The sequence below is a fragment of the Danio rerio genome, chromosome 21 (genome assembly GCF_049306965.1).
Source record: "Danio rerio strain Tuebingen ecotype United States chromosome 21, GRCz12tu, whole genome shotgun sequence".
Classification (NCBI taxonomy): domain Eukaryota; kingdom Metazoa; phylum Chordata; class Actinopteri; order Cypriniformes; family Danionidae; genus Danio; species Danio rerio.
Genome location: NC_133196.1, coordinates 18,579,346 through 18,603,368, shown reverse-complemented (window position 1 = coordinate 18,603,368; position 24,023 = coordinate 18,579,346). Strand labels below are relative to the sequence as shown.

Genomic DNA, 24,023 nt, shown 5'->3' with positions numbered 1-24,023 from the left:
GACAAATAGCCTCCGGTCAAAATGACTGTCTGAGGAAAACCCAGCATCTTCTGGGAGAAAACACCACTTGGCGACTCTGACTTTTGTTTAATAAACACGGGAGGGGATAATGAAGGAGAAAATGGAAAGATAAATAAATGTGGAATATGACTCCCACACAGGCTGTCCGGACAAAATGGGGATTTATCTGCCCTCTAATAGTCAGCTGAGTCACGTGAGGACAAAACTTAATGGAAAAGAGCAGGAGGGGGCCAGAGATAGAGAACACAATCTTCAAATGGCACTATTAATAGCCTGCTCCTCGAGACACAAAGCACACGCTGTAGTATCTGCCCAAGTGACTGGGTGAAAAAAAAAAGACAGCATTGAGATCTGATTTTCAACGTTACACAGGCTCCTGCAGTCCAGACATTGTGTGACTGTGCAGTGTCATTCTAGGGGCATGAATGATTCATTTAGGATTCCTTGATTTAGAGCTAAATGTTAATTCTTGTTCAGCCTCACGGTGTACTAAAAGGAATGGACAGCGAATTCAATATGATCAAAATTAAATACTTGACTCTCAATCACATTCTTGATTCTAAAACCAACCATGACAGCATACGAAGAGCTGATTATTGTGAAAATATATTGAAAACTGTGTGTGAAATGCTATTTGATGCCCACTAATAAAACTTCTGAGTGAAACAGGATGTATTCTAGAATGTGATCGACATAAGTATTGAACACAATACCATTTTCCTCACAAAACATATTTCTAAATGTGCTTTTGTTTTGAATTTTTTTACCAGATGTTGGTAACAACCAAAGAAATCCATATGCAAAGAAAACAAATCAAATTAGTTTACAAATCAAGTTATAAAATAAATTGAAATGAAACAGGAAAAAAGTATTGAACACATGAAGGGAGGTGTAGAAAGGCAGTGAAAGCCCAGACAGCAGCTATAACCTCTCAGTAGTTCTTCAGAAACCCTCTGCCTTTCTTTAGTGTAAATTAATATTAGCTGCTTCAGTCCGACATCTACATTACCAGGATGATGAAGATGAAACCAGGGTGGACATTTCAGCAAGACGATGATCCAAACCACAGCAAAGGAAACTCTCAAATGCGTTCAGAGAAAGAAAATCAAGCTGTAGAATGGTCTAGCCAATCACCTGACTTGAATCCAATAGACATTACAAAATAAAGATCAGATTTGATAGACGAGACCCACAAAAGCATCAAGATTTTTACACTGTTGAAAAAAAATCCCACCTGAGTGATGCATGAAACCTCATTCTCTATATGAGGGGCGTCTTTAAGCTGCCATCACCAAGCAGGCTTTTTATATAAAGTATTAAATACATTTTAGTAGTTCATTACTTTCTCCTTGAGTCATTCCATTGTTATTAAACATAACTCATTTATTTTTAGATTTTTTTGTTTTTATGTTTGTATTGTTTGAGCTTTTACCAAAATTCAATTCCATGTCAACACCTCCTTTAGAAATATTATGATTGTGTTCAATACCTATTTCCCCCACTCTACATGATTTTATACATAAATAAGGAAAGTGGGTTATTAAAGGTCTGTTTTGTAAAGAACTAAAAAAAAACTAAATTGAGTTGAGTGATTTGATGGAAAGAAAGAAATAGCTGATGTTATGCTTAAACAAGGTAGTAAGTAAATAAATAAAGTAAATAATAACTAAACAGGGTCCTTGTTTAACCTGAAAAAGGTGCTATTTAGAAAAAGACTCACTTGTTTTTGGAAAAGGTCTCCCACACGCTGGTGGTGACTCCACTGCTGCACTCTGGGCAAAAGGCTATCGTAGAATTCTTTGTGGATCTCGTAGAGCTCAGGCACTTTAAAGAAGATGGTTTCGATCTGTTGAACAGTGAGGACAGGCTGGGAGGTGGTGGCTGCTGCTTTCAGGGGCTTCATAGGCTGACATAGGATCAAGAAAAGAAAAGGTATGAACATTTACTGAGAAAGACACAATGGCATGAGTTAAGTTACAGACCATTTTAATTAAATGTATGTACTCGTGTTTGGGGTAAGATGTGTGAAGGTTTTTTTGTTTGGCTGTTTTTTCTTTTAATTGTATTTAACAGCATATTGTGATGGAAAAGCTGAATGTTCAGTGTCACAAAAAATTTACATGAAATTTACATGAACAGATTTGATATGAAACTGAAATCTTTTGTAAAACATATTTTAAAATCTCCTAATTAAAAATCTTTATTTGTTTAATTACTGTGCACTTGCTGAGCAAGACTATAGATTTTGGTTTAAATAAGCCCTATTAATGTACAACGTCACATACAGTACCAGTGCTTTTAAATGTATGACAATCCTGTTGCAGATGATGGGTTGGCCCATATGTAATGTATTTCAAAGGGATAGTTCAGCCAAAAATTTAAATTCTGTCATGAACTCAATCTTCACTTGTTACACACCTGTTTGAGTTTCTTTCTTCTGAAAAGAAGATATTATGAAAAATGCTGAAAACATGTAACCATTGCTACGGTTCATATATCCGTGTTCTCCTTTCGTTGTAATAGTTCTATTTGTTTTATAAACTATTTGTTTTGTTGCTATGTCTGTTGCATGAATGTGTTTGTTTACCTTTCCTTCACAGCGCATGTTCCAGTCAGCTGACTAATCAGTGGGACCACCTGCAAGCTATTATTGAGATCTACTTAAGGACTCTGTTTCTCACCTTTCGGCATTCAGTTGTTCATGTTTGTTCCTGTGTTTCAGGTCTCGTTCTGCTGTCCTCCAGGATTTGTGAGTTATCTTGTTTCCCATGCAACCAGAGCTGTTGTCAGCCTTTGTTTCTTGTGTATTGTACTGATCAATTCAGCTAATAAACTTTTTTTCCATATATTGACTGTCAGATTAATAGTGACTGATCGTCTATGATGACTGATAGAAAACTATTCTATTATACTAAATGGCGATCAGAAACAACGTTTCCCATTCGCCTGTCACGATCACCATATTTGTGAAATAGTATACACTATTGTTTGTGTACGATATTTATTAACTATATATTAAAATATATTGATGACGATGTCCGAGAATATGTTAATAACATTAACATCCGTCCTAACCATATGTGGTATGCCTAGATTGTGTGTACTGTGTGGTTCTGCGGGCCTGCAGCTGGATATTACTGCTTTAAGCGGCAACAGATTCAAACTTCAGGCTTTCTCACCAGTAACAGCGCCTCCAAATGGCTGAGGTAGGTCTCTTCACTGGCCAGAATTCCAGACAACACCCTTTTCCTCATCTCCAATCCCTTCTCCAGGTCCAACTCCGCCTGTGTGAACAGTGAAAGAGACTCACACACTTCTGAACAACACAATCCCACAGTCACATGACTTTAAAATTACATACTGGCAGTGCCGGAATAGGCTATAAAAGAGCAACTTGGCACTGGTTCAATGGAGCTGCTTGCTGGTCTTACAATAACTGTCTTGGCTACACGAGAATCATGGGAAATACATAACTGCTTTGAACTGAATAAAGCCTTTATGTACACTGTCCACTAAGCTCTAAGGAAATTATCAAAGAATGCTTCCAAAAGTGAGACATGTCGATTTAGTGCTGTGTTGAGTAGGTTACTGAGTGCTGATGATGGTTAAATGTTCATGGAATGTTCGTTTCCATGGCCACAGCACAGGTAGTGGAAATCACAGATGTTCGTGATAGCCTCGTGAGACTTCCATAGTCCAGATTTCAGAATAAAACATCCGTCTGCTTTATGACTGTAATCATTGTGAAAGGTACTGGCCTGTATTGAGGTTTAAAGCTGAACTAATGGTAAAATAGCTTCAGTGCATTCAATGATAATAAATGTGGAACCCTGCCTGGTGATGCAGTAATCCCATCATGGAAACCTGCAGCAGGGGGAAGGTGGACATCAAGGTTTTATTCATGAACTCTTGGGCGCTAGACGTTTCACCCCAGGGGGCAACCCTATATCTATGGACCACCATCTTTTATTCATCCACATATTTATTAATCATAGGATGTCAACGTAGCAGCCCATCAGAATGAGTAGAGCTCATCTCTGCTCCTTAAACTATAATTGTGACTTACTGAAAATGTAAGGATGAAAAACTAATTCCAAATGGAAATATCTAACATGATTTTTAACTAGAAATCTAACAAGAAATTTAAGATTGCAGAGGATCAAAACAGTATAAAACAGTTTAACAATTTAACAATAATGATGACAATTTAATCTTAATGTATATATGTTTTATCTATTAAAAAGGAAAGCTGTCCACATTTGGATGTTCATGTGTCTTAAACTGTAATTCAAAATGTAACAAATCAAAAGCTGAACTGTTATTTTATGAAACAAACAACAAAGAAGAAGAAACCTACACTGTAAATTTTTTTAAGTCAAACATAATAATCCTTATATACTTTAGCTTTTTCTTGTTCAGCTTTTAAAAACATCAGCTGCACTGACCTAAAATTATTCATTCATTCATTCATTTTCTTATCGGCTTAGTTCCTTTATTAATCCGGGGTCACCACAGCGTAATGAACCGCCAACTTATCCAGCAAGTTTTTACTCAGCGGATGCCCTTCCAGCCGCAACCCATCTCTGGGAAAACCTAAAATTATTTGTCAGTAATAAAAAAAAACATTTAGTTTGGTTAACATAAGATTGTTCGTTTTCTGGAAAGGGGAACCACTCCCTAACAAAACTTTTTAAGTTGTGCCAACTGAACATTTTTTGTCTGCAGAACTGGAATGCCTGAAGTTGAGTGAACAAAAAAATTCTTATTTCCTTATTTCCTTTGGGGTTTTTTTTCGTGCACTCAACATTCATCTTGCATTCATCCTGTAACTCAACACTCAAATTATTGTTTTCACTTTTAATTGACGGGACAGTACAGAGTATAGACAGGAAAGCGTGAGGAGAGGAGAGAGGTGAAGGATCTGCAGAGGACCTCAAAGCAGGAATCAAATTCAGGTCACCATGAAAACTGAAGTGCCATGTGTCAAAGCACTAACCACTGCACCACAGGTGCCAACATGTACTCAACTTTTGAAAACATAAGTTGTACTGACTTAAAATGTCTAAAGTGTCTCTTGTGGAAACTGGTACTAAGAAATAATACATTATCAGAACAAACACAGTTCAATTGAAAAAAGATAACTAAAACAGAAACAAATGTTAACAAAATATTTATTAGACACAATTAGAAACAAGACGGTGAAACGACAATTAGGTAAGCAAGAAAAAATGGTAAAAACATGGCTGGACAAACAGGGAAAAATTCTTTGTGATGCTTCAGATGTAAAGCATGCCTTTCTGTTTTTTTCAATTGAACGATGTTTGATCTGATAATGTAATATTTCTTAGTACCAATTTCCTCAAGATTTTTTTTCACTCAACTTCAGACAGTTTAGGTCAATGCAACTTGTGTTTTCAAAAGTTAAGTACACATCGGTGCCAATGGCGAAGTGGTTAGTGAGTCGATATATGGCACTCCGGTGTTCACATCAGGCTAAATTAAATTCTCGCCATGAGGTCTGTTCCTTCCCCTCTCCCCCTGCTTTCCTGTCTATTTTCTCTACTGTCCTATCAATTAAAGATGAACACAAAAAGGAAAAGAAATAAGGATTATGTTTTTTTTGTTGTTCACACAAATGTGTTCCATCGACACAACATAAAACGTTTTGTTACAGAGTAGTTCACCTCTCCAGAAAACGAATAAATAATCTTTTGTTAACCCAACTTAATTTTTTTTTTTATCACTGACAAATTATTTTAGGTAAGTGCAGCTAATGTTTTCCAAATTTGAGAGAACAAGAAAAAAAGTGAAAGAAAATAAGTTTTTTTTGTTGTTGTTTTATTGACTTAAAATTTTGAACAGTGTACAAATATGTCACATTTTTATTGAAAAAACTTTAGTGATTTCATGAGCAATTGTCTTTTTGCTTCAATAAAGCACACAGCACTTTTTAGTTATTATCAAATCACTATCTTTGAATAAAGTGGCCATGTGAAGCATCCGATCAAATCAATCAAAATCAATCAACTCCAATATCTCCACCACAAACAGATGTCTAAAATTCTTTGAAAAGCCAGCATTTAGTTGTTCAAGATACGTGCTAATCATCATAGTTGCAAACACAATGGATTTCTTCTTCCATGCACTCTAAGGGGGTTTGCAGTCATGACACATCTCAGAAATTCCGTACCGAAATTTCAATCCAAGTGTTTCCAATTTTTTTGTGTGCTATATGCATTAGCCATTCATCCAGCGCTAGGTGGGTATGACGTCTAAGGATCAGACTACAGCAACTGATACAACTTTTCTTAAATGAGCAGACACAAAAATCACACTCATTAAAATCTTATTTGATTTCTTGTTTGAGGCTAAACAAGAGGAAAATGTGGCTGTAAAACGGTGACCATCTCTTTGTGGTGTCAACTGCAGGTTTATTTGCAGCTCAATTTAATTTGTTTACATAGCAAATCCCTCTTTGAATCTGAGGGTATTTCAAATCCCTGGCTGTGTGTATGTTGGGTAAACACATGTAGCTGGGGAAGGGGTGTACAACTGTGTGCAGGTGAGCATCCACTACATATTGACTCAAACCCATGTGGGAGTTAAACTAGGGCCTGAATAACCTGCTTGCCTCTGAGCATTATATTGGCAGGGAGAAATATCAATCAGTCTGACAGCCAATAGCTGTGTCAGTGAACCAAGAAAGCTCCTTTTTACAGTCAGTCATTTAATTTAATGGCATAGCCACTATGCAAGATGAAGACCTGAGGATCTGATATGAAATATATGATCATTTAAAATCATGGCTGAGAACAATAGTATCTAAAAACTACTTCCGATCATGCATGACTGCATTCAAGGAGTGATTTTTTTTCCTGCACAGTGCAGAGCAATATAATTCAAACTGCAATAATAAGCAATAAACGTTCAATTAGAATTGTACAATGCAGACTCAGCACTTTGAAATCTGCAAGCTTTGAGAACTGCCAAATTTTACAGCTCAATGATTTTGTTGTGTACCATTACCATTGAGGCAATGTGGGTTACTGGTACAATAATTTATAACGGACTGCTTCACAGATGGCATATATGGGGTGGATCCTGTATTCATTCAAGCATGAATTCATTTCTAATGCATACTCTTTACCTAAATATTCCAACATGAAGGTATTCATCTCTCCGCTTTCAACAAAATAATTAGCTACTGTATTATTATTACACCAGTGTCATTATTTTATTGTTTGTATATGGCAAACAATTTCAAATTTGACTACACTAAATAGATAATTTTGTCAATTTCTTCTTACATTAAAATACATTATATATATATAACTACGGTCTTTATTTTTTTCACATATTAAAAAAATAAATAAATTAATAAAAAATAAAATACTATTAAAATAATTAAATTAATTGTAAAATAAAATAATTAATATATAAAATAAAAATAAAATAAAAATTAAATAGATTTATTATAAAATAAAATATAAAACAAGACATAAAACAAGACAAAGCAAAGCAAAACAAAACAAAACAAAACAAAACAAAACAAAACAAAACAAAACAAAACAAAACAAAACAAAACAAAAAACAAATTAAAATAAAATAAAATAAAATAATGGAAGGGCATCTGCTGCGTAAAACATATGCTAGATAAATTGACAGTTCATTCCGCTGTGGCGACCCCAGATTAATAAAGGGACTAAGCCTAAAAAAAAATTAATGAATAAAATAAAATAAAATAAAATAAAATAAAATAAAATAAAAGAGTTGTCAATGTCTGGAGAATACAGGGAACACTTACAGACTTGGAGGATTCGATTGAGCCAGAAGAGAGGGTGTCTCGACTGCTGCGGCTCTTAGAGCTGAGGTGAGGGGAAGAGGAGGGGGAGTCATCGATGTAGGGCAAGATGTCATGGTGCCTGCGCTGCTCCTCAGCTCGATCTGCGTCATAACCGTAGGTGGGAGGAGTGCCTGTAAACGGACCATCTGCGACAAACCAGAAAGAAAACAATACACAGTTGTGAAAAGCCAAGCAGAAAAACAACATCTTATCATTTATGAAATGAAAAACACACAGAACTCCGTGCTTACTAAAAAAATAGCTACTGATTGAGTTCATGCCCCATCTCATAATTTCATCAGCCAAGAGAGTCAGTTTCAGATTCTCAGTGTTCAATTGATTCGGCTTAAGTAGCAATCTAACATTAGAGCTCTTAAATAGCAATTTGATTATATCTGGAATGAGTTCTAAGTGTTTGCATTAATTCAGACAGGTCAGAACCTACTGTAAACATTAACATCACACACAGGTTTCCTCACGTGAAATGTTTCCTCAATGGTAGTAAGAGATATAAAGCAAGACAAATGCTCTCAGTGCTGTAGGACAGCAGCCCAAGTTCCTGCTTCGGGACTGGTTTGGCCATTAAGCTTCTGGCAGCCACACCACAGGATATTATATTTATACAACACAAGCTCTTAGTTAAAACTGTTTCACCCGCATATAAGACAAGCACCTCTGCTAAACCCTGAGAGTAAGATTCAGCACAATAAGTTCTTCAGAAAGGTGACACCAGAAATGCTTGGACAGCAACACAGTGAAACAATCAATTAAATGGTGTCGTTAATGAAACTTTCCCTTGTTTTGGGAGTTTTCTGTTTGGCAGGTGGGGAAAATCCAGCAGTGAAACCAGTGAAAAAGCCATTTCAATGTAGCTATTTTTCCACCACACAAACTGAAAATGGACAATGAGAGTGCTCATATAGGCTATTCATACACTGACCACCAACCAAACCTGTTGGAAAAGCACATTTTTAGCAGCCATTATTATGGAAACTGTGATCCACTTTATGATTGTTTGATTATTAATTTCAAGAGAACAATTGAACTTAAACCATATAATGTGTCTTTGTTGACTAAAAGTGTTAATGTCCCTCCAAAAACATAATCAACCCAATGAGAACATTGACATGTACACCAACACTTTGGTTTGAATACAATTAAGACAATACTCTGATCAAGAGTCTTCCATGTAAATCGGGATTTTTGATTAATTAATCTAACCTAAATTATAATCGAACTATACGGAAATCAATTTAAGACAGGTGGTGTTTTCCTATTTTAGTTTTCACTACATTTTGCGACAGGATGCACACACGGCAATTTCAGGCGTTTGACGACAAACAAATGAGAATGGCTTCAATCAAGAGAGCACATTTTGGTGCGAGTGTGAAACGACGACTATGCTGATAATTCTGAAAGAAATTAATATTACGATGTGCCTCAACTTTGACGTGATTTGGTCGAGGGAGCATGAGCGAAAAGTGAAATGACATGGCAGAGGTGGCCAGTTGCTTGAGAATTTGTATTCGTCATCGTCTGTTTGCACGCATAATGTGAGAAATTAACTGCAGTTGAACTTGCAGCCAAATTAAAAACAAAAATCACATATGACGCCATGACGAACACCAATTGTTGTTGCGTGAAATGCCAGAGGAAACTAGCATCGAATGCTGACGTAATGACGTTAATCAAACTATGTACTATAACATGTAAAATGGGAACATTCAAAAAGCAACTAATGTAAACACCCTAATCATTTTAGTGTCTTATTTAGATTACGGCAAATAATTAAATTACTGATGTTACAGTAGTCAATGTTTTTAGGGAATGTTTGCACAATTACTTGCCGATTCTAAATTGTAGTTCCAAGGTGTTTGTGCATGAAGCCAAATGAGTTTGAAATATCTCTGGCGGACTGAGTCATGTTGCCTTGTCATTGCTTCAGCGTTTATCCTCCCACTCCTGCCTCTGTCACTCTCTCTCTCACTTTTTTTGTCTTATCCTTTCCTCCAGCTTCCCACAGATGTCTGCTGCTCTTTGGCTAAAGGAGCAGCATGCCATACGCATCTGGAAACACGATCATCATTATAAACAATTCCAAAAATCAGACAGCATTTCCAACCCCTTTGTGAAGCCTAGATAGATGCTTGCACAGTACAAACAAATAAAAAGTCCATTTAAATGGTGGGCAATCCCATAAAGAATTTGCAGATGCATTTCTGCATTGATTTAGGGAGGATTGGTATGGTTTTAAACATGTCAAAATGTGTAAACACAGTTAGAAATACTACAATGACCACCTAAAAAAGCAAGCAAAATCAACCAAAAATATTTAACTAAATTCTGTATAAATCTGTTTGCCTGTTCATGTTAATTTAGTCCCAGGATCTCTCTCTTGGCCTACTACATACTGTGTGTGAGCAGACTGAAACCTACAGCATGTCATTTCTCATGGGTATACGGGATATGGGGAAGCCTGAGAGATGAACTGCTGCAAACCTGCCAAAATCTCATCAGCATGTGTGCCAAAGGGCTCCAGATAATCCTTTCATTTTGGTCCGAAAGAAAAAAGAAAGAATTTGTGGGAGGAATTGGGCTACTAATGTTACTGTGAGTGCTGACATGTCCTTCAGGGCTCTTTGGACAGAGAGTTGAGGGTTGTGATGAGGGCTGAGATGTCACGGAGGTCTGCATCTGCCAGATAAATTAACGACACCTCCCATGCGTCACAAATTCGAATAAAGTCTGAAAATAAGAAATAAGAGTGCGGAAGAACATATATGTGTGGTAGACATGAGTGCCTGACCTCTAGGGAGGGCAGAAAAAATAGGAAAAAAAGATGGAAAATGACACATCAGGGATAAAGAGGTCTGCCCATTTTCTTCTCCACAGTCGGTTTCCCTAAAAATCCAATTTCTGGGCAATTTAATACCGCCCACCCCTAATCACCATACACACTGAAATGATGAAGAACGTAAAAGGGGAGGTGAAAATTAAACAGAAATGAATAAAGTGCCGCCTCGGGGCATGACTGAATCAAACGGGGATTGCACAGAGAAGTTAATTTGACAAGAGCTGTCATTTTAAGGGCATTAAAAAAAAATACAGTCTGTGTTAGCTGGTATTGCATTTCTAGAGTTTTCTTGTCCATGCAGAACAAATAAAAAATATGCATATAACAATAAAAAAAATAACAACACTGTCGCCTCACAGCAAAGAAGGTTGCTAGTTCGAGTCCCGGCTGGACCAGTTGGCATCACTGTGTGGAGTTAGCATGTTCTTCCTTTGTTCCTGTGGGTTTCCTTTGGGTACTCCGATTTGCCCCACAGTCTAAAGACATGCGGTATAGGTGAATTGAATAAACTAAATTGACCGTAGTGTATGTGTGCAAATGAGTGTGTATGAATGCTTCCCAGTACTGGGCTGCAACTGAAAGGGCATCCGCTGTGAAAACACATGCTGAATAAGTTGGCGGTTCATTCCGCTGTAGTGACACCTGATGAATAAAGGGACTAAGCCGAACGAAATGTATGTATGAATGAATTCCATTCTTTCAATCATTTTCTTGTTGGCTTAGTCCCTTTATGACTCCGGGGTCGCCACAGTGGAATGAACTGCCAACTTATCCAGCAAGTTTTTACACAGCGGATGCCCTTCCAGCCGAAACCCATCTCTGGGAAAATGAATGAATTTAAAAATATATATATAAAATGAGGTGCGCGTTAGGATTACAAACTTACAAAAACATACATTTAAAGCCAAAACTTGTTGCTTAATACCAAAAATATACTTTATTTTTCACATTATGTCAGTGTAGTGAGAAACGTCTCAACATTTTTAAAAGTTATTGTTATCACAATACTTAAAATCACAATACTTAAAAAATGACTTTTTTTTTTTTTAGGGATGAACCGAACTGAAAATTCTGGGCCGAAGCTGAAAATCTTTTTATGTGCCTGTTCTGCTATTGGCTCGATAGAAGGTGAAAATAACCTAACATAAGCACTAATAATAGGAGTTGAAATATGAGGAAAATGACAATAGGCAATAATCGTGCATTCACAATGTCAACACATTTGCACGTTGACAGGTTTTTTTTTTGTTTTTTTTGATCAGAAAAGTTTAAAAGATCATCAAAATATGTATTATTACATTCAGAATTTTTTAAGCTAATAAAAATGTGTTTTTTAATCTAGGGAAATGTTATATCACACGAAATGTTGATATTGTAATACTCAACAGCAATATCACATATGGCATTTTTTCCCAGTATCGTGCAGCCCTACAATATGAAGGGAAAAGTTTTTAGTATCACTTCATTTTGATGGTCGCTTTAACTAATTTTGTTGAATTTAAGTTACATTGCAACCATGCCAACTCATTCTTTTCAGATACAAGTAGATTGTTAGGTTGGAGTTAGGGTTAGGATTAGTGTAAATTGACATGTACTTGCAAAGTTTCTTATAGTCAGTTAATTGTGTCGAAGCAGCAGTATCAACAGATATTAAGCAGACAGTCTACTAATACTCAAATGAGAATTATTTGGCATGTAGTTGCAGTTCAACTTTTAGACAACACAATATGCAATAGAGACCATTAAAATAAGGTCTTAACAAAGTTTCAAATGTATTTAATGTATTTTAGCGATCATTAAAATCCTCTGTAAAGAGAAACCTTATGTAGAAAGGGTTTTAGCATGCTCATAGTTGGTTTCTTAATTTGTTCCATACATTCCACCACGACCATCTAAGCACTGCTTTTATAACATAATTCACTATTTTGAACAATAAATTACTGTCAAACTAATCTGAACCCTTGAAGGTCTAGACGTCCAATAAAGCCCAAAACAGATTTTACCAAATATGTGCCTTGATTTAAAAAGGATGCAATTGGATTTTTTGTTTTTTTGGTACGTGTGGTTATCTCTTATCTAAGTGGCATGTTTATCTGCAAAGAAATAAACACAAGGAAAGATTAAATCCAGGAAAGCAGCCAAATGTTGCACAGGGAAGCCCCCTAGTGAGAGTAAATCAGCCTTTGTCTCAGCAAGAGGAAGAATGAATCACAACACACCAACACACAGAGCCACCCTGCAATCAACACCAGCGCCAAGCTGCCATCCTCTCCCAAACCCTACCGTTCAGTTTGCTCTGACCAAAAACAAAATTGGATTGAAATGTGCCCATGATACATGGTATTTCCCACAAATTCTCCCCTGAATCCTTACTCTGCGACAGGTTTATGTCAATGATTTAAATGAGGATTTGTCACACTCCCTCAATGCAGGTTTATATGTATATTACACTCACTCGCTCTCACTTCAGTCAAAATTATTAGCCCTCCAGCAAACATTTTTTTTCCAAATGTTTCACAAATTATGCTTAACAGAGCAAGGAATTTTTCACAGTATTTCCTATAATATTTTTTCTTCTGGAAAAAGTCTTATTTGTTTTATTTCAGCTAGAATAAAAGCCCTTTTAATTTTTTAAAATATTGTTTTTCTTTTTTTTTACGCCAAGTACAGATGTCATTGTTTATATACAGACTGTTTTTTAATAAACCCACTTCAACAAACCCTAAATACACTGTCTAATATATTGACAGTAATGAATGATAATAAAAATAGTAAAGACACACACGAAAAATATTGGCAAAAAACAGCAAAAATGGGTGTTACAATCAGTAATAGTTCTGTGCTACATTACAATGGTAGGCTAGCATAGATTAAGCATGGGGTCTGGGCAGAGAGAGAAAAGACAAAAAGGGAAATTACAGTTACATACAAGATAAGTCACATTAGTCCCCAGGAGGAACATTAATAGCGTTAAAATATGATAATAAGGGAATTTTTAAAAATATATTTAAAAAAGGTCAATATCATTTGCCCACCTTAAGCAATATTTATTTTGACTGTCTACAGAACAAACTATCGTTACACAATGACTTTCCTAATTACCCTAATTTGCCTAAATAACCCTTAAGTCTTTAAAGTGTCATGAAACCCCCTTCCTTCAGTTCAACTCTTCCTTAGAATTTTTTTTAAAAATGCTCCGAGATGGGAGTGAAGTGCTGCGAGCAGAGGGAGGAGTGGGCGTGGCCAGTAGAGCAGGGGAGAAAGAAGGACTTTCGTCAGCTGGCTCACCAGCTCAAGAAAAAAAAACTGATACAAAATGTGAGAAGCATGATTTTATATTTTATTTAAAAAGTTAAAATGCAAAGAAATAAGCAGTAAGTAATTTAATGTCATTACATATACGATAGGCTGTTCATAGTTTCATATAATATATAACCACAATTTGTAAAGTCACCTTTATATAAACAATATAAATAAGGAGGACTTCTCTCCTGCTGAATCCCAGGTCTGAATTCAGACAACATGGTTAGCAGTACAGTAGGGTTACGACTTTAAATTAAATGAAGTCTTTTTTCCCTATCTATTCCAACCATAAGCCTTGCTGGTAATCTGGAAGATTTTAAACATGTGCGAACACGGTGTGGTGGGAAATCATGACAACAGCAGCACAGATAGGCAATGTGTCTAAATAGTAACGAACTCAACTGATAAAAGACAAAGTCTGCCATTCTCCAATTGTCGTACACCTCTACTGACAAAAACTTGCTGTACACAAACAGGTTAGCTGTATCGGTGGCCTGGACAGTATCCCGGGGAAAGCCACACATACAAGCATACACAACAGGCCACACATACAAGCCTTCATGAACGGCTAAATACTGCGCGTTGTGTACTGTCTCAAAGCAGGGCAGGTCTGTGGTCTGTCTATATTAGTCTGCCATCAGAAAGCATGTGCAGTCTTGAATAATTAAGAAGCAGGATCTTCTCATAAGAAAAATCAGCTATGAATAATAATGTTCATCATCACACCACCAGCAGATTCGCGCTACGTCACAGATTTTAATCCCGCCCCAAAAATGATTTTAAACTCGGAAGATGAAATTAGCTGACAAAAGCCTCAAATCATCTATTTCCCCCACAATTAAATCTAACACATGCTAATGTTGGCTTAACTGATGCTCAACAAGAAATTGGGGAAAAAATGTACACGGGGACTAATAATTCAGAAGGGCTAATAATTCTGACTTCAACTGTAAGTACAGACTTTAGTAAAGTGTTTCTTGCAAGCTAAAGTAAAGCTACCAATATCTAAACATACTAATTTGATTGAAAAAAAATCTAGCATTAAATGGGCAAAAAATGAACTGATGTTTAGCTGACCCGACGTCTATATTGCTGCCAAATTCTAGCAACTAAGTCAGTCCTGTTATGTAAACAAAGAGAGATGTGTGTTGTGTTTTCTGGGGAACGGAGGTGGGTGAAGTCATCAGAAATAGTTCGCCTTTGATTGAATCATGACTAATTCAGTTAAGTCAGAGGAAATTCCCAGATGCGTCTAGAAAACAAACGCAACAGTCTTATTTAGCACCCTTCCCAGTGGTTATTCTGGTCACCAATCTGCTTTCATGACAACACGTTGAAAATAAAAAGAAAGAGAAAGAGAAAGTGCTAACCATGAAAAACGAGCATTCATTTCGAGAAGATGCTCGGCAGGGAACCTGGACGACAACAACTGCGATTATGTCACAATTGATTTCAGCTTTACACAATTTGCACAATGTCAGACGCACCAACTCCACATGGTTTATATTCCCCTAGAACCGCACGGCAGACGGAGGGCGGCCCAACGAGGCGACTTCCTGCCAAATGTTTGATCAGCGTAGACGCAGAAGCTTACTTCTCTCAGCAGACTCTTCTAATGACTCCATTAATTAACAAGTCCTGTCATCTGTATGACTTTGATACTTTGTAAGTCGCTACGAATTGGACAACCATCGAAATCGTTACGACAAGTGGGCAATTATGCAGTCAGGACTAATTGAAGACCGTGACCAGAGATGGGTCGTTCTTACCAAATTATCATATAAAATATCAGTTTTGAAAAATCAGCTACGTCTTTGATTCAATTAAAAAAAAACTGTGATAAGAGTCATTTATCTGGTAATCAGGTAATATTGATTATACTTTATGTCTGTAAAGAGCTGACTTGTTGCACTTAGGGTTGTAACGGTATGAATTTTTCACGGTATGATAATCGTCTAAAACAATACCACGGTTTGACGGTTTCGCGGTATACGGTATGTTACAAATGTTACAAAATAATAGAACAGTGAAGCAAATTTGACTTTTTCCAAATAATATATTTTTAGTTACTATAAACAACACCACTTACAATGAACAAATAAAAATAAGAAAATAATAAATAATGTGTCAAAGTCCAAATAAAGTCCAAATAAACATGGTGCAAATCCTCAGTAAAAAATAGATATAAATATTTACTATACTATAAATAGTTACATAACGAAACTAGATTCAATATGGAACATCCTTAGGTTTTATGTGCCAGCATGGATATGGTTGTCTATCGATATGGATTTGGATATGGTTGTCTGCAATGCAGACAAACAGCTGCACCTTCATTTGCGTCTTTTGAAAACAGCAAGAGCAGCAGTTCGTCTTTGCTGTGCCACTGTTTTGTCATGTTTCTGTGCTGCTGTGCATGCAAAAGTACTTAGTATGAGAATTATTTCATGCAAAACTTTTTTTTTTTTTTTTTGCGTTTTATTTAGCCGCGCATAAATGTATGCCTATCTCTCATTCCGTGTTGTTCAAAAAGCTCAGTGTTGGTCCACAAACAAAAGCGAAACCTATGCTTATTGGTTGTGATATAGGGAGTTTGAACCAATCTGGGCATGGAGGAGGGACAATGCATCAATGTATCATGTCTGATTTGTCCGGAGACACAGTGACGAGCGTTTCTTTGTCAAATCAGCGTTGTCAAATGTTGATGACGTAACCGCACTGATTCCGGAGCCTCTGAAGGTCCGCGAATGTTACGTGATACAGCACTGGAAAGCTGAGATTCTCTTCTTTATGCCAATCTTTGAATTGTATGAATCGGATCAGCGGATCAAAAGTTATTAAACATTTAAGAGCAATACTTATTTTTAGCCGCGGGCGGCTGTCTCGGTCTTTAAGGGTTAAAACCGTTGATATGCAATTGTTCATGGTATGATAATCGTGCACGTTCAAATCGTGGTAAACCGTCATACCGGTATATTGTTACAACCCTAGTTGCACTGTAGGTTTTTAACTCAATAAGAATGAAGGTCATTTGTTTGTGAATTGGATTACCCTGATCAACCCTGTAAATTACAAATTTAAAAGATCCAAGTCATTCAAGAGTTATTTTTCCTGAAAGGGATGATTACAATGGTTGTGCTGTATGTTTTTGATTCAATATAAAGAACCAGGTGATAGAGAGTCATTTGTCTGTGAATCAGGTTACACTGATCACACAGTTTCCCAAGAATTTATTTCAAAAGAACTGGTTTGTAATTAGGACTGCACAATATTGGAAAAATCTAACATAGGATAGGATAAACTTTATTTGTCCCCGAGAGGAAATTTGTCTTGAGCAAAAAGGTGCTACAACGTTGCTCTAAGCAGACAATAAAATAAATAAAACAAACAAAACAATTAAGAATAAGACCATACATAAATATGAAATATATAAAGCACAGAACACAGTCAGGTGCTAATGTACTACAGGTGCATTGTTCTTGGTAGAGTTCAACAGTTTTATAAAGGAAGGAACAAACGAAAGCTTCAATCTAGTGGTCTTACACACTGGCATTATCGATATATAGCAATATTTTTATTTTACAATATGAATAGAATTTCACCAGATGAATTAGTGTCTCTATTTAGAACTTATAGATCAATTGGGATGATTCTATCTCCATAAAATCTAATAAACTAACTGTAAAATTGTTGGTGTCCCTAACACATTTATTTGTTGTCTGTAGTATTTCTGTATTTGCATCTGACTATTTTTATGCACTTGTATAGTCAGAGATTGATGAATTTATGTTTACTATTTGCATCTCCATAAAATCTAATAATCCGTATTTTTTTAGAGTCCCCTGACACATTTTTGTTGGTGTCTGTGCTATTTGCAGTGCATTTCTGTAATTGCATGCGTTGAGTATTTTCACACTTTACAATTTATAAATCAACGGCGTAACCTTGTGCTCTGACCTTTTGTGTTTTTGCATGCTTAGGCTATTTGGTGATTTATTATCTCAGATTTACTGTGATATTTCAAGTTTACTTGTTAACTTCATTGGCTTTAAGTAAATGCTTTAATAGCTGTTGTGTGATTCTAAACTGGGCCTTATGATATTCTTGTTAGGCTTGTTTTAGTTTAGCTTGTTTTTTCTAGATTAGTTTGAGTGTTTTGCCACCTGTGTAATTTTGAGTTTTGTAGTTTAATTACAAATCAAATCAAATTACAGATGGCGTGTCGTGTGCACTGAAGATATCAGTTTCATTTTCATTATTTATTTCTGTCGCTTAGTTTAGACATTAGATTTAAGGATTGTTTTGTTTTGTTAATTTCTTTGATTTGAAACACTTATTGTTTTCATTTAAAGAGAATATTGTAAATGTTTATATATTTTTTTCATTGTTATTGTTACATCTTTTGTTTAAACCATTGAGTAAATAGCCTAAATTCAGAATTGATTCCTGCCTCATCCTTGATCTGTCGCACACATTACATTTGTCTCACCTAAATGTTCCAGAATCCCTTTTAAACATCATAAATTTGTTCCAAAGATACAATCAAAATAAAAGTTGTCATTTCCTGAGTCAAACAGTATTTAAGCAAAGTACACAGCAAAATATGGGGACCCAAAACAACTCTATGGGTGTTAATTTCAACACTTTGAAAGTGTCTCATGGGGTCCACTCAAAACAGAGTTAAATCAACACTTTCAAAAGGGTTGGCACATTGACACCGAAGAAAGGGTCAATTTTAACTCTGGGCAGAGTTAAAAAATGTAACTATATTTAACACCGCCTGGTGTAATATATTGTTATTTTATTCAACTCTCTTGAGTGTAAATATGGTAAAAAGGCAAAATAGACTGTAAATTACAAAAGAAAAAACATTTTATTTGAAAACATTCACCACTTCTACAATTCATTCAGTTTTTAAAATGCAACAATGTCAAATATGCTTTAAATGTTTTATTAGTACAGACAGTATCAACAAAATATGTATGACCAGTGCTCAAAAAGGCTGTTTCAGTCCTTTGGTCCAAACTTGATGTGTTATCAGAGCAATTTGAAAGTTCAATATAGCGTCACTCATAGTTTTCTTCTGAACTCATAGTTTTCTTGTGAAATTACATTTTAAACAACTTGGCGTGCAAATCTTTCACTTCGAGTGTTTCCTTGGTCCTCCATATCAAACACAGCAGTTTAAATGAAGGTATAAATGCTGTAAACTTGTGTGAAAACAAACTGGAGCAAGGAAATCTCATCAAGCATGTCCTGTGAATGAAGTGCTTCCCAGCCACAGGATGACCTTTTTATCCATGACGATGTAGCAGCTGCTGATCGCTTGTCTGGTGGTTCCTGATGCACGGACATAGGGTGATGCTCATCTAAGAACTTTTCAAGACTCCAGCTTGAAAAGAAAAATGTTTGAAAACAAATTGCAATCAAATTCTATGATATATTTAAAAGAACATTTAAAGTAAATAAAACATTCAAGAAATCTAAACTCACCTTTTGAAAATCTTCATGATGATCCAGCTGGTTGAGGTGACAGGATATGGAAAAGTAGAAAAAACACATACATCACTGTTGGAATCTCCAAAAACAATTAGGTTAACCACTATGACTAGAACTGGAAAAACAGGCAGCTGTCTGTCCAGAATCCTGAATTTAACACAACACTTGGAGCAAAATTTAGAGGAGCTTAAAATCTTTTATATCATTTAGTGATGCTGACTTCCCCAAAATATTGGCCACAGTGTAAAAAATATTCATAAACTTACAGTTTTCTGTAAGCGTGTGCGTGCGTGCGCGCGTGCGTGCATGTTTCTTTACCAGATTCAACTTGTTAGGCCCTTTCAGGTCCAGTATTGACGCCACCTTTACTGGAGTCAAGCAGATGTTTCAGGTCCAAATATAATCTAAAATATTAGGATAAGCAGAAGAAGAAAAGGTTCAAAGCAAAGAGCAAAACATTATTTAAGTAACAGTTCACCCACAATACAAAACTTATCACCTTCATGTCATTCATTATTCTTTAATGCTCTAATACCCTCTCAGCTTATTGTGAAACAAATACAGAACTTTATCAAACATACCTTCATTATTATCACCACATATGACCAAGAAGGTGTGCTTGGTCATTTCACCAACTCTGGAAATACACCATCCGTCTCTAATCAGCCACCGTCACAGGGTCTTGTGTTATTGTATAGAGAACTGTGGCTGTTAAAAAACAACAAAAAACTAGTATCTAACACATATGCATAACCTTCAGATAAAAAGGAGAGATGAACATCACAAAGTATGCCTCACATTTTTTTCAGATATCTTTTGACTCAGATGTTGATTATTGATAATAAATCTACAAATCAAACCTGTACCATCATTAGGCTGCTCAAATATGAATCAGTTGATCAATTTTACAGACAGGTGGCTGTTTACAACGCACTAAATTGTCTTTAATAAAAAGGAAATGTTGTGTACAGTACATGCTAAGTTTAGCCTATAGTTTTAAGCACAATATCATGCGGGAGAAAAAGCTTGACTAAGATGTTCCTGGCTACATAAATAGCCTAACTTACTAACGTCAGACATCCCGAGTTGGGAAAAGTAATTTTCGGGGGATACAGAGTTGATTTGCGGGAGGTAGCGGGAGAGATGAGAACCTGAAGAGCAATGGGATGAGTTGCGCGCGACGTACCTGAAGAGCGGTGGGGGTGACTTGCGCGCGACGTACCTGAAGAGCTGGGAGGGATGCGGTGGAGAGGGGTGTGCAAAGTGTTTAATGACCGGGCGGGAGACGCGCGATTTCCGGGAGATTATCATTCATTTGCGGGCATCTACTTGGGCATCTGGGAGTCTCTGTGCATTTGCGGGATAACGTTAACGTTAGTCCCGCAACTTCCGGGAGACTTCTGTAACCTTAAATGCCTGAGAAAGTGCAAACGCAGTCATTTAAAGACATTAATGTTAACATTCCGACTTTAATGGTTGTCAACGCTTAATATAATTCAAGCGTACGTTATCACGCGAGTCTATGAACTAACGTTAACGGTATATGGACGGACACGAATGAACCAGTTTAAAAGGGCCGCGGTGTTTAAAATAACCAAATTAACGTACACGAATAACAAACAATCATATGTTTTAGTCAGGAAGCCTTTTACAAGTAAGCATATGTTAATTTACTCACCAGATATGTTTTAGAAACTCTTCAGAGCTTATGGAAACCGTCCTCTGTTGCCATTAGCATCCGGGCAGAGTAGGCTAGGCTGCTCCGGGGATTCCCTCGCTAACGTTAGTTTGCTTCAAATTAAAGGAGAAGTGTCGATTTTATTTTATAGATGGGAAACAACGCACAAAATGGCATTAAGCGTGACAGAAATGCGTTGAACATGTACATTTGATGTTTTTATGCACTTTGTATGCGTGAGCATATATAAAAACATTCTTGAAAAGAAGTGAATAGTAATGCAGTTAAGCTAGATACACAAACGACCATGAATGAACTGCAGAAGATTAAAATTGTCACTCCATTCTAAAGTTATTAACTTAACAATATGTTTACAACTGTATTTCCTCAAAGAAAGTCAGTAAAATACCAACATTTAGGTAGTTTGACTCACCAGTTGCTGTTCTAAACCTCAGATGGAAAATGGCGTCTGGAAACTTCTTTAGTGACTGGGGCTGCATGAATTCCCGGATGTTGGAAATAACACCACCAAGAGTTGAAAAGATAACTCCTTGATTTCGCACTGAATAAAATCAATTCTAACTCTTATTATATTCATTTATCAAAATCTAACTCTTTAACGTCAACACTTTACTCTGAAATGCTTCAACACCGAGAATTTAACTCAGATGAATTTGCTGTGTAACTGAAAGATAAAAATAATCCAATAAAATTAATCCAAAGTTAAGTTCACAAATTGTACAATATCGTATACCTGTCTTGATATATTTTTCTACGAATGTTTTATCTTTGAGAGCGTTTAAACAAGAGGGAAAAGTGTGAAAATATTAATGCCTGTCTGAGAAAAGTGTATAAAGTGTGTAGTGAGAGGTTTTACAGTCTTAAAACATCTATAAGAATTGTAAAAATAAAGCTGACTACTTCACGGATTTTGCTATACTCCCGCAAATAACGAGGGACCACTGTACTTAAAAAAATCTTTATTTTCAAAATTATGTTTTTAATTTACTAAAAGCAGAATGATCAGTTTGTGTTAGCTCAACCAATAAAATCTGAAACCACAATACGCCAACTAGCAACTAGCAGGGACGTGAATTTCCCAGGAGGTTTTGCACTCCAGGTTGTCGATGCAGGCTGAGATCACGCTAAAGCTCTAAATCTTTAGGATGCTCTTAAACACAACCGCTTCCCCCTAATGCACCATCAGTACTCCTGAACCTGGAACAGGATTCATTTATCTAAATAATTTGGCGTTTCGCAGTTCTCATCAACTTTTCATGAGATCTTCTTTTCTCATCTGAGGAAATATATAGAAAGCTGTTTTAATCATGGATAAAATGTGCTAATTAAAACATAATAAATCATGGCTCAGTGACTATTATGGTGTAAAACTATTCTAAGGCTTCACAGTTTCTTTCATCCACCACTTGTGTCACCAAACAAGTGTGTTTCAGTCAAAAATAGCTTCTAAAAAGGATTGTAGAGGGGTGTGTTTAGGGTCACCGGTAGGGAGAAAGGTTAAAGGTGGCCTGTTGTGTGCTCATGTATATCAGGTTTCAAACGGCATATGGCTCTCGATGCAGGTCACCAAGGAGGAGGCTGAAAAAGCTGAGTCAGTCCTGAACATTAGCACTGGTAAACCACACACTCCTTTTCGCCTCAGCGCTCTGTGTAATTTCAGCATCAATATCGCAATGTAACAAACTGCAATAGTAATAATAAATATATAATTAATAGGGATTAAGATCAACCAGGAACCACAGTTGAGAACATGATTTGTGAAGTAGTTGCAAAGATGAACTCTAAATTAATATTATAAAAAAGATTTTTATTTGAATGTGTTTTCTTATGGCCTCTGACTGTAAGATTTTAAGTTAATTTAATCCATTTGGGCAACAACATTATAAAATGTACCTGCTTTAACAAAGATTAATTGGGTTTGAATATTCTCTAAGAATATGCAGAGTTTTTTTACATTTGATTATTGAATTTCCTTACCTCAATATTGTTAGACTCCACCAAAAACCAGAAAGTGCTCATTTCATTTTTATCTTTGCCCTGTTGTTCTAATCAGTGCTTTAATTTGATTTTATTTTGTATAAATTGGTACATTTTATGCAGATGGAGTCCCCTAAAATTCATTCAAATCAATATAAAATTAGGATTTCTTTTTAATTTTCAATTCTATTCATTTTGTGAAATGATATTCATATCATAATTATTAGCCCCCCATATTTTTTTTCCCAATTTACGTTTAACAGAAAGAAGATTTTTTCAACACATTTCTATGCATAACTGTTTTAATACCTCATTTCTAAAAACTTATTTATTTTATCTTTGTCATGATGACAGTACTAGATATTTTTCAAGTTACTACTATTTAGCTTGAAGTGCTATTTAAAGGCTTGGTGACCTTGGTTAATTAGGTTAGTTAGGTTAGTTAGGGTATTAGGCAAGTCATTGTATAACGATAGTTTGTTCTGTAGACAATCAAAAAAAATGTGCTTAAGGGGGCTAATAATTTTGACTTTAAAATGGTTTTAAAAAAAATTAAAAAATAATTTTATTCTAGCTCAAATAAAACAAAAAACTTTCTCCAGAAGAAAAATATATCAGAAATACTGGGGAAAAATCCTTGCTCTGTTACACATCATTTGGAAAATATTTTTAAAAAGATAGAAAAAAAAAATCAAAGGAGGGCGAATAATTCTGACTTCAACTGTATAAAAAAACTAATCGTCAGTTTTTTCCAATATGGTGCAGCCGTAGCTCTGTGTATATCATTGTACTATATCTCTTAAAATTTTTTGTAGTAGAACAGTAGC

The 24,023-nt window shown here is 35.9% G+C and overlaps 1 protein-coding gene and 1 long non-coding RNA gene across 3 annotated transcripts in view; both read right to left on the bottom strand.

The window, feature by feature from the left end:
• The window catches only part of bcr (BCR activator of RhoGEF and GTPase), a 117,877-nt gene that overhangs the window by 46,572 nt on the left and 47,282 nt on the right, over positions 1-24,023 (bottom strand). For both annotated transcript variants that reach the window (XM_002665937.7, XM_073935131.1), the window contains exons 2-4: positions 7,826-8,010; positions 3,201-3,305; positions 1,742-1,927 (exon numbers count right to left, since the gene is read on the bottom strand). In XM_002665937.7, the coding sequence (XP_002665983.2) occupies positions 1,742-1,927; positions 3,201-3,305; positions 7,826-8,010 (476 nt within the window). The remainder of the gene's footprint in view (positions 1-1,741; positions 1,928-3,200; positions 3,306-7,825; positions 8,011-24,023) is intronic.
• Positions 16,475-21,688, bottom strand: LOC141379841 (uncharacterized). The gene is made up of 6 exons (XR_012396699.1): positions 21,632-21,688; positions 21,199-21,311; positions 20,102-20,228; positions 19,839-19,924; positions 19,515-19,541; positions 16,475-19,413 (listed from the first exon to the last, which is right to left on the bottom strand). It is a non-coding gene; the product is annotated as an uncharacterized lncRNA (long non-coding RNA).